This window comes from Sparus aurata, chromosome 2 (assembly GCF_900880675.1).
Source record: "Sparus aurata chromosome 2, fSpaAur1.1, whole genome shotgun sequence".
Taxonomy (NCBI): Eukaryota; Metazoa; Chordata; class Actinopteri; order Spariformes; family Sparidae; genus Sparus; species Sparus aurata.
The window spans coordinates 11,071,804-11,089,170 of record NC_044188.1 but is presented as its reverse complement, the minus strand read 5'-3'; the positions used below and the strand labels follow the sequence as shown (position 1 = coordinate 11,089,170).

Genomic DNA, 17,367 nt, shown 5'->3' with positions numbered 1-17,367 from the left:
ACCTGGATGGATCACTTAAAGTAATGGGAAATGGTGGCACTGACAGAATTATGATGACAGAATTGCTTATGGTTATGAACTAGGTCGTGTTCGGCAAAATGCCTATCAATTTGTCGAATCGCTAACATCCACGTGTTCAGCCGGAAAACCTCAATAGGGGCCCCGGAGCCTGTCGGTGTCAGTCATCGTGTCATTTAAAAAATGTTTCTCGCCTGTATCTGTACCACAGCGCATGTGTCAGTCACCGATGGGAGCTTGGATTGCTGCTGCTGCCGCTCACCCACAGCGAATCTACATCGGTACAGCAATTTTTTTTTTATTTTTTCCCCCCTTCAGCTCAAGATGTTTCTTCTTTGGGAGTTTGACAAGTATCAGCAGCTCAGGATGAAGTGAGCAGGTTCAATCCAGCTAATGTATTCAGCGCGTTGAGCAGGCGGAGTGAGTATGACAACAAATACAAGTTAATAAAATTCTGCCATCTGCGCCTCTCCGAGCAGGACAGGACTACAAAGTGGAGCTTCTTTTTTGTTTTCTTCAAGTCACGACAGCACGGCTCTTTAAACATTGATATCTTTTTATTAAGACAAGTACTCTTCTGATTTTTTTTTTCTTTTGTAAAAATGTTGGTGTGAACCAATACAAAATATGCATGGTCATATGAGAAACATCCTCTTCACTACACAAAAGAAAAATGTCACCTGGGTACAGAGAGAAGTTTTAAGATTCAACAACAAAAACAACCAGTTCCAGGGTAATAAAACAACCAAACCCCCCTCTCTCTCCGTCTCTCTCTCTTCCTCCCTCCCCCAGGCTTTAAAACATGAGCTTCATCCAAATATCCAAGACATGTTACAGATCATTCATAAAACTTCATGTCACAGTAAATACACCATTGTTTCATCTATGAAAATGTATGCATGAATCGACTGAATGCAAACAGATGCTTGATCGACTGTCTGTGGTCACATCCTATAATTACTAAATAACCAATACTGTATAAGCAAAGTGTTACGGTGAAGGAAGAAGAAGAAGAAGAAGAAGTTTCATGGGTGCCCGCCATTGTTCCGACAGCCTATTGTTACGAAAACCCCAACAGTCTGAAAAATGTACCAGTGGACTGAAGCTGGAGACTGAATTTGTTGAGAGCCTTTTGGCCCGGAAAAAAACAAAAAGGATTTTAGCGATATCGATACAGCTTTTTGTTACAGATATTTATCGATAGCTTAAACTTAGTTACTAGAAGACATGACATGAAATTATAAGGGCTGTACCTACAAAATTAGTTTAGTACAGTAAGGTCAAACTTACAGATTGATTAACTAAACCAACCGGATTCAGACGTAGTGAACAGCCCTGTGACATCCTGCTGTTTCTTCCTGCGTCATTTTACCTCAGTTTGCGATACAACACAAGTTGGACTTGAATGTGACTTCAGCTAGTCGCTGACTGTGTCTACTGACTGACTGTCTATGGGGTTAATTAGGAAAGTAAGTCTCTCAACCCAAGTGGTCTAGGCGGATGGCCTCCCACCATGGATTTCGGTTCTGCTCAAGGTTTCCCCCTGTTACAAGGCATTTTTTTCTCGCCACTGTCGCCAAGTGCTTGCTCATGGGAGAAATGTTGGGTCCTGTGAATAAATTATATGAAATCTTGGTCTAGACCTGCTCAAACTGGAAAGAGTCATGAGATCTCTTTTGTTGTGAGCTGGCGGCACACAAATAAAGACTGATTCAAAATTATGACAACTGTGTCCTGAGTTTATAACCGCAGAAGACAACGCGTGTTGTGTCGAATTTTTTCGTTTAGCCCTTTAGCATGAGAACCAGGAGGCTCAGTGCTGAGGGTGTAAAGTTAGCTACATGTACAGCAGCCACTTAGCAAAACTAGTCACACATGTCAAACGCTGCTTCAGATTTATACCATGTTGTATTTTGTCATGAGGTTTCCTTTCAGCCGTGACTCCAGAGCACAGAATGTAAACATGCAGTTATACACTGTCAAACCTAATCGCCCGACACTGGCAGCCTCGTCATCATTAGGGGGTGGTTAGGATTTTGCGAGCAACATAAACACAGATAGCACAGCCCCGTCTGTCCAGGAGCTTATCAATATGTCAGTTTAAAGCCTGTCCTTTATACTCTTTTCTTACCCTAACTTAACCGTAATGCTTCATGTGCAATGGAACGTTAATTAAACGTTAGTAAAAAGAAATGGCACCACACAGGAGGGCCAACTCCTCAGGCCATTCCTTTGAGGACAACGATGCAAATGTCTTGGCCAGAGAAGACAGATGGTTTGACAGTGGAGTAAAGGAATCCATCTATGTCAGACCATCTTTGAACAGAGGAGGTGGCCTAAGACATTACTTATCAGCCACCTACAATGCAGCGTGTGGTTGCCCCTGCAAACAGCTTAACAATCATTCACACCTGGGCTTACTTAGTCCTAGCAAGCCCACATGAAGGCTGGTTTGACCAATGAGACACAAGTGGCCCTAACAACTCTGAAACTCAGTGCTCACACATGTCCTAACGAGTCTGTAAGGACACTCCCACACAGAGCCTAAAAGCCTGCAACTCCCCTCCAGTTAGTTAGAACTGAAGAAGCCTCTTGGATGAGAGGTGAAACATCTTCAAGAAACCAAAGCAAGTCCAGTTACCTACGATACAGCACTTTAATTAAGTTGGAGTTCCGAGTTTGAAACTCTGGCAAGACTGCTATTTTTATCTGCTAATCTGTTAATTCAGCTGCTGTAGACGTGCTATACAAACATTTACCTGTCGCGCCATCCCGTAGGTTTTGTTTTGGGGAAAACGGGCTGTGGGACGAACAGGCTTTCAGTCAAACGGGTCTGTTTTAAGATGATTGGGGTTTTCATGATAACAAGTCGTCAGAACAACACAGTCCCCATTTCATGAACATCATTGTGATTTTGTTGACACTGACTGTACATAATTTTCATCTGCTTAACAAATCTAGTTTTCTTTCTTTGTGAACTAGGTCTATGCAAAATAATATTTAACGATTACTGTAACAGTGCACCATATTCAGAACACATAAACATGTACAAATGAGAAAAAACATGTACATCTTGTGATTTATTCACGTCTTGAATAGCTGTGGTACTACAGTATATACTTGGGGCCTTAAATTTGCATTCTACCTGAGATGCAAAAAACACAACTATTAACACTCATGAACCTGAGAGAGTGAAAACAAACATACTAAATATCAAGTATTTAAAACAAATCAAAAACTGGTTCAGAATGATGCTTCCGACAATCCTTTTTGTGTTCCCTTGATTGAAAGCAGCAGTCACGTTATAACCTTTGAAGACAAATATTCAACCTCAAAATACAAATTGTCATGCACGTAACTGCTTCCATGATACCCAATCCAGAAAAATGTACTTCCACTGTAGCTTGTTACAGCTTTTAGTCCTGTATTCCTCTCTGATATAACTACTGAGCCTTGTCCTCGAAGATATCCAAATAAATAACAAAGGAAGTGAAGCAGAGAAAATAATCATCACCAAATTCAAAATTGTTTTGCGATCGCTAATTAAGACAATAAATACTACATCCTGGCATACGACATTCTAGTCAGTGGAAGCTGCCACACCACCCTGATAAACAAAGAAATACAGTTGTTTTTTTTGTGTTTTTTTTTAACATCAAACTTATTCCAGTTGTTTTTTTTTATCGTGATGCAGGTCTATGGTGCGTGAATACAGATGACGTGTATCAGTATTGGCCCTGTAAGTTAGAAAGGACAGAAATATACAAGATATACTGTAAGAGTGTACATGAGGATACTGTACGATACTAACCATATGCCTCAAAATCAAAGAAGGCACTAAATTAAGTCCTTCAGTCTTTTCCTTTATAATGATAAGTATCAAGAGGTGGGTTTAAGGCAGTGGTTATCCTTTTTCATAATACATATACATTTTTTGTTTTCTTATTCAGGCAATACAATGAAATCACTCACTAATTACCAAACAGGTTTTTACTCTTCTAGCCGTGACAGAGTGAGAGGCATGAAGCATGCATGTTGTGCACACTGTGTCTCTGTCTGCGAGCGAGCGGAGGGTCTTCTGATTTGTGTTGGTGAAAAAAATAAAAATAAATTCGTAACAGTAGACATCTCCTCTGTGAAGGTTTGAGGCTGCAGGATAACGGCGAGAGAATGATCTTTCCCAAACCGAGTCGAAAGCGCTACGCAAATCTTTGATAAGTTGTATGGGCGAGAGCCCTTACAAGTTATCAAAGACAGCCCAAAGGTAAGATGTCTTTACAGACAGCAAGGAGGTATAACTGATTCATGTTTGCAGTGATTGAATGTCTTTTTACTCGTGTATGGGCAAGGGCAAAAAAGTATGTGCAGAAAGGATTTCTAAGCCAGGAAAATGTTGTGGTTTTTTCACGTTCTAGGGGTATTCACACGGACATACCTTGATTCCTTATACAAACATTTCCTTTGAGTGTGTAACATTCTTTCTTCCCTTTATCACACTACAGTTAAATAAAAAGCTGAAAACCTTAGGAAATAAAATTGACTAATGTCCTTGTAACATTTCCAGATAAATGGTAATTTACTGTATGATTTGTTAAAAAAAGAATCTTTTATTTAGAGAGGAGGACTCTGCACAGTGGACTTTCAGAACTCTCATAATTATTCCATTTGGTCCAGGGTTGACTGTGTGGGTGGTATGAAAATGTGGAAAAATATATGTTTCAAACCAAATCACATGTAGATTGTGTCAATATCTAACAAATAATACATTTTTATAAGATCACATAATCAATGCAGCAGGACCGGTTGCTCTTTTAGTTCCTACAGGGTTTATACTCATAGCCTAAATCTTAAACCAACAGACAGGAGGTCTGTTGGCTCTGCAATTATTACAGCAACATTTTCTGCCATGTTGTTTGGTCCATCTATCCCATGGACGATAAAAAAACTAAATCTGTTTCAAAAAATCATTTAAGATACAGAGAATGTATGAGAAGTAGCTTGACATGTTGGGAAATGCAGTTATTTGCTTTCTTATTGAAGATAATTGAAAATATTAATACACTCTCATGTCTGCACACTGGACATGAAGCTACAGCCAGCAGATGTTAGCGTAGCTTAGCATTGAGACTGGAAACAAGTGGAAACAGCTGACCTGGATGCTAAACATGTAGCTACAGCCATGAGACGTTAGCTTAGCAGAGCATAAAGACTGGAAACAAAGGTAAACAGCCAGCCTACATGCTAAACATGAAGCTACGGCCAGCAGACGTTAGCTTAGCTGATCATAGAGACTATAAACAAGAGGTAACAGTTAGCCCACACACTAAACATGAAGCTAAAGTCAGCAGACATTAGTTTAACTTAGCATAAAGACTGGAAATATGGGTAAAACATTAACCTTTATGCTAAACATGAAGCTACAGCCAGAAGATGTTTGGTTAGCTTACCATAGAGACTGTTAACAAGACAAAAATGACAGCCTTCACACTAAACATGAAACTACGTTAGCTATGCTAAGCTTAAAGACTTGAAACAACTAGCTTAGCTCTGTCCAAATGTAAAAAAAAAAAAAATTGTTTATAAGCGGGTCTACAACTCACTTCATAACATGTTATATTGTAACAAAAACCAACGTTTAGAAATGACACTTGTAGTTTTCTGTTTTTATATATGGAGACAGCCAGGCTAGCGGTTTCCAACTGTTTTCAGTCAGTAAGCTAAGCTAAGCTACCTGGTTTCTGGCTGTAGTTTCACATGTAATGTACAAACATGAGAGTGGTATCAGTCTCTTCATCAAACTCTGGCAAATAACTGTGCATGCTATTCCTTGAATTTTTTCCCCCCAAATCCAAATGTTTCACTAACAACGACAAAAAAAGAAAGAAAGCAGATGACAGTAAATTATATCTGCCATGGTTGATTTCCTGTTGTCCTCTCAATCAGCAGAAAAATCCTGATACAGAGTTTGAAAAAAGAACAAGTGGTTCTGATTTTTCTCCACAGAAAACTCTATATCATGGCACATCACAGCTGTCAGGATGTCTTAGACTGGACTCCACAACACCCTAATTAAATACGAAACTGACCTCACATCTACTAATCGCCAGACGTTTTCTTGAACATCAACGAAGGACCAGTTGTACTCTGCGGTTTGGTGTGAAATGGTACTTAACTCCTACTTCACTTTCAGGAACAAATACATTCTATGATGAGCATGATTACTCACAACTGTTACATCAGTAATCAACACAGTGAACCTGACCTCGAAGGGGGGGGTGAGTGAAATCTGCGCTGAAATGTCGAAACCAATCAGACCTGTGATGAATTAGCGCGGGGGGGGGACGACTGTTGGACTTTGACCCAGCAAGGAGAAATGTGTTGACACTGTGTTCCAGTTACTGGACTCAAAAAGAAAAAAGGAAAGTGTGAATGAGCTGGCTCCTCAGATCTGGGTACATGAGCTAAAAGCTAGCTGCAGCACACTTAGACAAAAAACACCAGGCCCATTTAATCTCCTCCGAAAGCCAAAAGCAACAAAGGATCAGGTGGAGTACATGGAGAGAAAAAAAAATAAAAAAATCCAATCCAACAAGCATGTGAAGGGGGAACAAAACAACAAAAGAAACAAAAGAAATAGAACAAGGCACAAAATTGTCTGTAAAATAATTGAACTGTACAGAATAGGCCCTGGCAGTCCAGGAAGGGTCGGATAAGAGACTCAGCAACGCCTCTCCTTACCACTCGGCCACGCCAGTCCTAATTTCCACTTTCTTCTCTTCCTCTTATAAAATCTCGCCCTCACATGCCCCTCAAGCCCTCTCGTAACCAATCGGAGTTAGACATAAAGCTCCTACAGCACCACCACCACCACCAACACCACCAGCATCCCCACCCGTCTCTCCTGGCCTGTCCAGTTTAGATATAATACTCCTTCTTCTCGTCTGTGTTGTTGTGTCCACCCTCCGCGTTGATGATGGCCGTGTCTGCGTCGGCCGCGTCGTCCGCCCCTTTGGCTTCATGTGTGAAGTAAGTTCCTGCAAAAAAAACAAAACAAAAAAAAAGAACACATAAATTAGCCACAAACCTCCTCTTCGTCCTCTCTGTCCACTTCAATTCCGTCCCACTCCACTCGTAACAAAAAAACACTTGAACTCTAATATGTGTTCATGATCAAGTATGATTGCGCTTGCCCGGTGCTTTACCTTTGTGTCTGGCAAAGTATCGACCGAGAACAATGAGTGCACAGAGGATGGCAAACATCACCACAGCAACCACTCCTCCGATGACAGCATGGTCAATTTTCTGCGGTGCCCCCTCGCCGGCTCTGGAGTCTGAAAACAGGACAATAACCGTAAATAATTTCGTGATCAGTAAACCCCCTCAGCCGGTCACAAAGCTAATACCTTCAGACAGACGTGGACCACACTGGAAGCTATGGCCATTAACTCATTAGGGCCACCGAAAATAAACTAAATTGGTTTGTTTTCTCTCAAAGCATTTTAGCATGACCCAACTGCAGAGGAAACACTTGAGGAGGCTGCTGTGAAAGAATGCCAGCTTATATTGTTTACCAGTAAAAATGAGATGATATCATGGCACAAGGTGGTCCTCAGAGGATAGTAAATGATTCACAATTTGGGACTAAACATCCCGTAAATAGGCTATTAAACCATGTAGTTCTTACTTACTGATCCCGCAAACTGCTGCCAATAATTCAGCTTTATAACACCCGGAATGAATCATTAAAATGTTTAATTTGTTCACGTCTTCCTCAGTAAAAACTCCTTTCCAGCTTCAGTGTTTTCACATCCCATTCTCCATGAAACAATTCAAAGCGAAAACCCCATTTAAATCTACATAAGCTGCTCAGATGTTACATTTTAAAGGACTAGTTTAACATTTTTTGGGAGGAAACACTCCAGTGGACTTACTTGCATAAAGTTTAATGCCAACCAATGTTTCTTCCCGTTTAACAGTTAATGCTCGGTTAATAGTCGAACGTAATCCATTAGCATCTCAGCCAGATTGCCATTCTAGCAAGATATACATAATTCGCCCGGATAGGGATAGCACGAAGAGTGATAGCATGGATATTAGTGGGGACAGCTATGGCAGGTGTTGTGACTTCTTTGTTTCCAGGCTTTGTGCTAAGCTAACCAGCTGCCAACTGCGGTGTCACTTTACTTAGCCAGAATAAAATGTTGGCATTTAACATTTGTGCAAACCTCATATGCGTTCGAATGTGTAAGTGTCATATGTATCATATTACCATCCCTACATTACATGTCATATCACGTTCATATTACATTTACAGTAGCTGTACATCATGTCAAAAGATGGAGGGGTTAGTGTTGGTGCTACAGCTGCTGAAGCCAGACATCACTGTTCATTTTAACATTTATCAGTGTGGAAACCACTGGATGTTTTTAACTTCGAGGATTAAGGATTCTACAGCCCCGTCAGTGGCTAAAAATGTATATTGTTAACGAGACGTCAGGACATTCCTTGCTGTGTTTGCTGCGAGAGAATTCGGTGAGCTAAAGATCTTTACCTACCATTTGTGCCTAAACCTAATCAGACCATGCGCACGTTGTCACAACATGGAACGGAAAAAAAGAAACATAAAAATGTATGTAAAGTTTCAATGTGTCAGTGGTTTGTGTGCATTGCCAACATGTGTTCTGGTAATTGGGTTGCATTACTGTGCAAACATGAGAGTCAAATCAAAATCACATTATCTATAGTGGGATTTACAGTCAGTACAGTGAAAAAAACTTCCCAAATGGAGAAAAAAGGCAAGAAAGACGAAAGAAACCTCATGAAGTGCCACAGAGGAGGGATATAGATGTTGTGTGTAAAGAACAGAACGACACATTTCATTGACAGAATATCTGATAGGTCACTTTGTGTGGTTAAGGACATGTGAGACAGGTGGTCGCCAATGTATGTGATTTAAGGCAACATAATTAATCATATGTTGTTACAGTGCAATGGGAATACAAATGCTTACAGGTGCATCAAAATTCAGTCAATCTCATGTTAGTTAACTTTTCTTTTTTTCTTTAGCCAATGATTTTAAACTATAAATGCCTTTAAAAAGTTATGGGGCCAAAATGGGTTATTTCAGAAAGCGATGGTGACATGTCCCCATTGTAATTGACACTACTAAAATACATCTCAACATATAATCTTGAAATAAAGCCGCACGTTTACGATGTTATACTGTCGAGCCCAGCTCGTTACAGGAACGTTCTCCGCGCTTCATATAGCTGAACCGGCTGCCGGAGCCCCCTTGAGTGATCGATGTTGAAGAATGTTTTAAGACAGTTATTTCACCATGAAACAGTAGACACCGTCTGCAATTTCACCGCAAGTTCACACACTGTAAAATACATTGTGATTTAAGAGGCCATTTCTGGAAGTTATAGAGCTCAATCATCAGAAATAGACACAAGTCTGGAGATAAATTGGTGCTCGGTGTCCCCATGCAGAGAAATACGTGGCTGCCTCAGGTGTCAGAGAGTATCACTGTCTAGCATTTAGCCAGATTTATCCGTTCTCCACAGAAGAACAAGGCAAAATTTGAAGCCTTTAAATTTCCAGTCTCAGAATAGTTCAGAGGCGTTTATCAATAGTCTATATCTGTGCACATTTGGACTGATGGAGGAGTGGCAGGCGAGGGAATGGCTCCACTGTTCTTTGCTGCATGAGAGAGCAGCTCAATTTTCCATCAATCTCACTAGTCATGCTCTGAACTTGAATGATTTTGATAAAAGACGAGCGGCGGGTGCAGAATTTCTCAACCCTGTGAGGGCGTAATAAGTCGAGTCGGAGGGGCCTGAGACGTGTGACACATTCACATCTCAACCTAAGAAACAACACCTCGCTCAGGTTGCGTTCAGTCGGCGCGAGGACATCTTGGAAGATGTGCTGCAATGCAACTAATTAATGAGGAAAGTTTTGCTTCACTTGAGCGCTCTCTTTAAAAAAAAAAAAAATAAAATGGACTCGTCTGCACGGAGCAAGTCGTGCGTCGGTGTGTGCGAAGCAGGGTTGTGCAAGGCGCCGTTTGTTTACTGTATCGAGGATGTCAGATAGCACAGCTCGTTCCCCCCCGAGGAAGAGGGAACGGCCCATGCTCCATGCTAATGAACATTCACCCACTAAATGCACCCCCCCCACACACACACCTTCCTGCCCTCACCTTGCACCCTGCTGTCTCCCGCTTGACACATCCACAAGGAAACATGCCGGGTCTCGGCCGCCTCTGCACAGCGAGGGAGAGTTTTATTTAACAGGTGGAAGAAATTCTCCCAGAGAGAGCGTCGAGACTCTATCAGAAAAATGTCGAAGAGAGACTAAGAATCCCATAACACCTACAGTATCAACAGTTATGGTTGGTTGCATATCACGTTGCCTACATTAAGTACACTGCTGAACACGGGTTTTCTGTTTGTCAGTTCTGTATTTATTAAAGAGGAGGGCCACGAAAACATGATCTCAAATTCAATAAATATTACTGCTGGGATTATTTTTCATTCATTTTGTATTGCTGCTGCAGCTGGCGCCTTATTGTTAGAGAGATTATTAGGTATGTTACATAATGCAATGCTATGCTTTGGTATACTGAAGGAGTACTGTCAGATGGTTTGAACATAAAGGTCACGAGCTGTGAAAACAGTTGCATAACGTGTTCTGCGGTGCCGAAGCAATATTTCCTGAAGTTAATTAACCCATTAGTGTTATCTCAGTTGCAGGAATTTTTACCTGCAAGCCTGAGTTACCAACTGGATGTATAGAGTTTGAATGATGTTCACCAGGTGTAACAAAAATATGGTATTGCTTGTTTTTTAGGTGTATCACCTATACTTTTACTGGTAAATGCCTCTGTTTATATGTACATACACCTCTGGGGATTAATAAAGGATTATTTTACCGTCAAACACACTGACCACTGGGACCAGTTCTGGTTCAGTGTTGCGGACAGGACAACCCTCTTGATTACCGGAGGACCCACTACAGCGCCTCTAAATCTGTCACCTGAGAGTCCCCCAAATTTTTATGGACTGTAAATTTACTGGAGCGTCTCTTTTATGTTCCTGCGAGATGTGACTTTGCTCTCAAGGTGGACAAAATAATGAAAACATCAGACGATATGATCACAGCTCCAGCGGCACAGGCTTCACTTGAGGTTCACTCGAATCGACGCCTCCCGTTCATCCCGTTTCATTCGCATGTGAACGACGGGGCATGTGACATCATTATTTCACCTCCAAATTTAAGTTCACATGTGAAAATAGCCAATCTCATGTGTTAGAATGTGGAATTCATAGGCCAATTTCATGTGAGTACATGAGCCCCATTTTTTTTTTTTTTTCATGAGTGGAAACTAAATCCACATATGAAAATATTCAGTTTACATCTGAAGTTTGCGTTTTCACATGTAAACGGGCATATGTTGGTAAAGGCTGTCACGAGTTTGTGATAGGGCCGTCACGATATCAGATGCTGACACGGTAACGATATTATCATGACATATTAGTATATTATATCTAAAATTAGTTGTCATACGTGTGTGGGGAGGCTGTGTATGGATCTGCTGTATTTGAACAACAGTTGTAAATCAATGAGTAGCAGCCACACGGCAGATCCAAGCAACAGAGCTAGCTAACGGTTAACTGCATCTTAACGGCAGTAGCTCAGGAGGTAGAGCAGATTGTCTAGTAATCAGAAGGTTGCTGCTTCGAATCCTGGCTCCCCTTAGCCGCATGTTGAAGTATCCTTGAGCAAGATACTGAACCCCAAATTGCTCCTGATGAGCAGTTGGCACCATGCATGGCAGCCTCCGCCATCAGTGTATGAATGTGTGTGTGAAAGGGTGAATCTCACTAGTATTGTAAAGCGCTTTGAGCGGTCAGTAGACTGGAAAGGCGCTATAGAAATGGAAGACCATTTACCATCCTTTACTTCCTTCTTCCGTTTTTTGCTACGCACAACAGAAACGTGTGGGGGTAAATCACACGAGGTCCCCTGTTAACACCAGCCTCATGTGAACAGGGCTACAGTCTTGTACTCTCCTTTCCACCATCTCTTCTTTTCCCTGGGTAGATTAGTGTGTCAGGATCAGGTGTGAGATCCCCTCAGGACATCCATGTTCAGTATACATGCATTCATAATAGGACAAGGTGCTTAGGATGTATAAAAAAAGGCCTCCAAATGACAGACAGTGTTATTACAGCAGCCTTTGTGGCCTCACACTTGAAATAAGTAGAATTTGATTATGTCTGTAATGTGGCTGGTGTCCATACCGCCGGCGCGGCTCTGCACGCAGGGAGTGCTGACATGCCCACACCGGCGTCCTGACAGGATGTGCACAGCCGTGGGGATTTATGGGGGAATAAAGAGGATTTGCAACTGATGCCTGTGTCTGTGCCGCGGCGAAAAATCTGCTCCGCTGAACTCCACAGTACCACATGCTTTACAGCGGCACCTTTTCCCGACTCTGTGCCGGAATGACTAATTGCCGCTGTGGTCGTCAACCGAACATCTGTCAGCGCGGCGATCAGAGCTGCGAGCTTCGGTATAAATTAAGTTTTGCCATCTTTTTTTTTTTCTTTTCCCATTTAATAGTTTTTCTCCTCACATAAGGAGGCATATCACACACGCGCGAACCCCTTGCCCCTCACACACACACACACACAAACACAAACACATCACAATTTATAGATGTAATTACCGGGATATAATTGAAACAATGACTCTCTTGCATTTGATAGAGCAAAGCCTTCACTCCCTCTGAATGGACCCTCGCAGTAACCCTTTCCTGCACAATGGGGCACTGCTGCGGAATCAACTTAAGGACCGCCAATGGCCATTTTAAAGCACTGAACTCCAGACATCCGCATCTTTTGTATTTGATGCTGTTTGGGAAAGGAAATGAACATAATGAGATGAGCACACGCGGGCAATCGCCACCAAATCATTTTTTTCGTGTTGCTGTTGTAGCAGGCCATCAACAGAGCACAATATAGGCCTCAGTTGAATTCCAATGCCATCGCTAAATAGATTCCCTGAGTCCTTTTGTAATAACCCAAACAATGATTTGAAGATGTACAAATACAGCTGTGACATTTAACGTGGGTGCTGAAGTACAAGCGAAGGTCTGACTACAACTAATAAAATGACAAATGAATGGAAATTGTGACAGTGAACTTGAACTCCTCGATGGCAGTTTATTGTGCCTTTTAATATTGGCAAAATTCTCTGCACAAAAGCTGCTCGCAAGCGCATCTCCCCCGTCCTCGACGCGTTTTCCCTCGCGAGTGGAGATCAAGGCGAAGGAAAAGGTTGAGAAAATAATAGAAAATTCTTGTCCTTAAAGTAGCCCGGAGTAACGCGCCACAAAAGTACACCTCATCAGCCGCAAAAACGAGGACACACAGTGTGAGTTCACTGGCACATAGCATTCAATCTCACAATCCCTAATGCGCTGAGAAGAGCTCTCATAATCATTTACAACTGCAAAAAAATAAAACAATATTACTGCAGTGAAACACTCTTTTAACTTCAGGGTGGGCTGGCATTACTAACCTGTTCCCTCGAGACCAATTAAAACGGACCATTACAATATTTTTCTTTCTTTAATAACTGTTTAAAGGGAAAGAGAGAAAAAAAAAAAGAAGCTCCGGGTCAGAAAAAAACACAACTTCAACTGGGAATCAGAGTAAACAAACGCGAGGAAAAAAAAAAAAAAAACTAATTAGCATTTCTAAATGATTCTTTAATTTTTCCAATGAAATACTTCAAAGAGGAATGATACATGCGAGAGTTAAAACAACGCTGGTAAATGTTTAATGGCTAATTATGTTGAATACTAAATCCACTCATAATAGTCTCTGTTGAAGTCAATAGTGTACGCGGAGTTAAGGGCCTCGCTCCCCAAGACTCAACAGCAGTGGAAACCTGCCAGCACCTAAACATGTAGCAGCGCCGAGGGCGGACAACAAACAAAACATGTATGGAAGCCCTGCCAGGGAGTGGATTCCTAAAATACCATCTGGCACTAAATCGCATGATTTACTCCCTCTGAGAAAATAAAAAAATAATCAAATAAATTTAATGTGTTTGTCTGAGTGACCCTGAAGTCATGTATGTATTCTGTGCGCCGCATGTTAAAGTCATGAGCAGCTGCAAATCCCCGATTGCTAAGAAAAGCAAGCAGTAAAAACCGTGTTGTGGTTAGTTGGATTATCAAGTCTGAAGGGTGCAGTACGGAGGCCGCTCCTCAGGTTCACGCACAGTGTAATGTTTGCTTGCAAATCTCTTATTGGCAGTTAATTTACTGCCTCTTACGATCCATAAAACAGAGGGCTGTTGACCTCAGAAAACACCCTTTAACTCATCACACCCCGAAGCCTCTTTTATGGTTGGCTCCTGACTTTTTTATATTCCTTCGGAGGTCCAACAGTAGCATGCTAAACAACACTTTACCCCGGACTGCGGAGCTGCAGAAACATAGGGCCCTTTTAATCAAGTCTACAACATAATTCCTTGTTCCGTGTCTTTCCTCTGGCTCATCTCGACAAGCTGATGGAGAGGAGGAGGAGGGAAGAGAGGGGAAGGGGAAGAGAAGGGGGGTTACCGAAGGCTTAGCCAGGATCTGATGTCCCTGCCTTGGATCATCTCTGAGCATCTGACAAGCTGGAGCATTATCGCCACAGACTCCCTTTATTCCTTCAGAGCTGGGGATTCTGGGTAAATTCTACCCTCCCCCCCCAAAAGAAATACAACCACTTACAAAGAACTTGTGGAGTGCTATTTTTTTTTTTTTTGCCTCCAGTGATCTACTGTCCATCTCGAAGACAACAATCTGATTCATTCATGGCAAATATTTAGGATTCAAACTTCTGTTTTTTTTAGTGCAATGTGTCTGAATCAAAATGTTCGGATCGGTGAGAAAGAAGGTCACGCGTGTCCGTCAACTTGTTCTCGATGCAGGACGTAAAAAAAAAAAAGCTTTTGTTTTAGTGTACAACAAAACACACACAGAGATGAAGACGGTCTGAAAACTTTTAACCACATGAAAGAAATATTCTTATGAAAGGGCGACTTATCTCTCCCATGAGACCCACACACACACACACACACACAGACACACACTGCATCTTTTAAGACACTGAGAGACCTGACAATATGAACTGTGGTGAAACTTTTCTAAACATGAAACAGCATAGAATACAAACAACTGTGGGATGCTGTGCTCTAAAGTGGCATTTGCTCCCCCGCTGCACGAAAACCATATTTAGGCTTTGAGCTTGCAGTCGTACAACAATAGGAACAAAAAAAAAGAAAAGAAGAATCTGGCGAGTGAAATCGTATCATTTATGGGAGCTAAATCCATGTTTTTGCATCTATCATGAACCAAAGGAAACCAGGAGGGAACGGGTTCACGTGATTCAGAAACCCCCTCGCGTGTTGTCATTCACACTGCAGAGGGAACCACGTGGAAACCTGCTGCTTATGTTGGATTAGTGAATGACGGCAACTTGAAGGCTTAGTCATTCAATAAGTTTATCCCCGTCACCAGTGCATTGGTTGAGCTATGAGGATAAAGCACATAATGTGTCACTCATGACATCATATGTTATCCTGGTGTTAAAAAAAAAAAAAATCACAACTGGTCTTTAATTCACTTACCAACACCTAAATCTCTTTATTTACTGTATTTGATCCTCATTAGCTGCTGCTGAAGCAGTTTACTACTGTGTCAGGGTCCACACACACACATTCAAATGTTCAAATACAACAATACACAATAATGTAAACAAAGATCTATAATGCATTATAACTGGTTTTATAATGTGCCTATAGTGCACTATTCTCACCCCGGAAGCTCAGCCCTGCCTATCCCAGCCCGGTTGACTTCCTGTATGGTGAGGACTGCAGAGTCTGAATTCTGTGCCGAGCTGGCACCATGTAATTGCATCCTCTTACTTATCTATTTATTTGCACTAAATTGTCCTGTATTTCTGTTGTTGTTATGTGCTATGTCCTTGAGTGCTTTGAAAGGCGCCTTCACATAAAATGCATTCTTCTTCTTCTTCTTCTTCTTCTTCTTCTTCTTCTTCTTCTTCTTCTTCTTCTTATTATTATTATTATTATTATTATTATTATTACAGTGCTGTTTAATCATGGTTATAAGCTCTCATGAAGATCTTATCATATCTGTCTTATCGTAATGCTTCATAACAATAATCATAACTCTTTGTGACACTGTATCTGTTAAACATGAAATATAAACATATAATGCATTAAAGTATGACCAATAAATATTTAGAGTGCTTTACGAGAATAATCAGAAAAATGTTAAAGCATTTCACAACAACTTATCAATAATTCATAATCACATATCACTCACATTTTTCATAGTGTAATACAATTTGAGTTGTTGTTATACATTATAATAATTTTATGACATATGGCAAATGTGATTATGAGTAACTGCAAGTGGTCATTGGGTACTTTAAGTAAAGTGATGTGTCACAGGGCAGATGTAATACAGGAAAAACAAATAAATAAAAAACAAAGCAGCTGATCCTGATACAGCACTACCATCAATAATATCAATAAATTGTTCAAATGACAGCCAGGTTTAAGCTCAGGCTGTCGTGATATCGGATTTTGGTTACAATAAACGATATTATTGCGAATGTGAACATCAAAAGTTATCGGTCAAATTCATCCTTAACTTTGTTTATGGTGTGTTATTTGTTGTCTCTCCGTTGGCAAATAAATTATACTCAAAATCAGGTATAACCTCACATCCACACGATATTATGTATATAAGTGTATCATAAACATGTCAATATTCGGTTGCACTAGTTTAATTACATCGCCATCCATAGAACCTATAAGAAAACATCAGATAAAAAGATGTGTACATGGTTATTTTCTTGCTTACATGTTAATTGTTAGCAGTTACTAGTCATGATCAGTTGACGACACTTCTTTCTTTTATAATCAAGAACTAAGACTTGTGTGTGTGTGTGTGTGTGTGTGTGTGTGTGTGTGTGTGTGTGTGATGATAACTGAAATTTATGCACCCAAAAAATCTACTGATTGGACCTTTAAAATCAGGATCATATACAGTCGTAGTTCAGTGGCCCCTGATTACACCAGAAGATCGCAGCTGGTGTCGCCAGTGGCCGCGCCAATCCACACCTATAATGAATGAATGAGAAATCGCGCCGTATATTTCCTTATTGGCGAGAGGAAAATGCTATACTGTGCCGTTATGCTGATTAAGGTATTGCAAAGCAATCTACCGCAAGCCAGCTTGCCATTGCCCCT

The 17,367-nt window shown here is 41.0% G+C and overlaps 1 protein-coding gene across 2 annotated transcripts in view; it reads right to left on the bottom strand.

Annotated features, from left to right (window-relative positions):
• Positions 1-556: 556 nt before the first annotated feature.
• cadm1b (cell adhesion molecule 1b) overlaps positions 557-17,367 on the bottom strand; it is a 169,489-nt gene continuing 152,678 nt past the window's right edge. For both annotated transcript variants that reach the window (XM_030397346.1, XM_030397351.1), the window contains 2 exons: positions 7,221-7,349; positions 557-7,052 (listed from right to left, as the gene is read on the bottom strand). In XM_030397346.1, the coding sequence (XP_030253206.1) occupies positions 6,934-7,052; positions 7,221-7,349 (248 nt within the window). In that variant the 3' untranslated portion in view covers positions 557-6,933. The remainder of the gene's footprint in view (positions 7,053-7,220; positions 7,350-17,367) is intronic.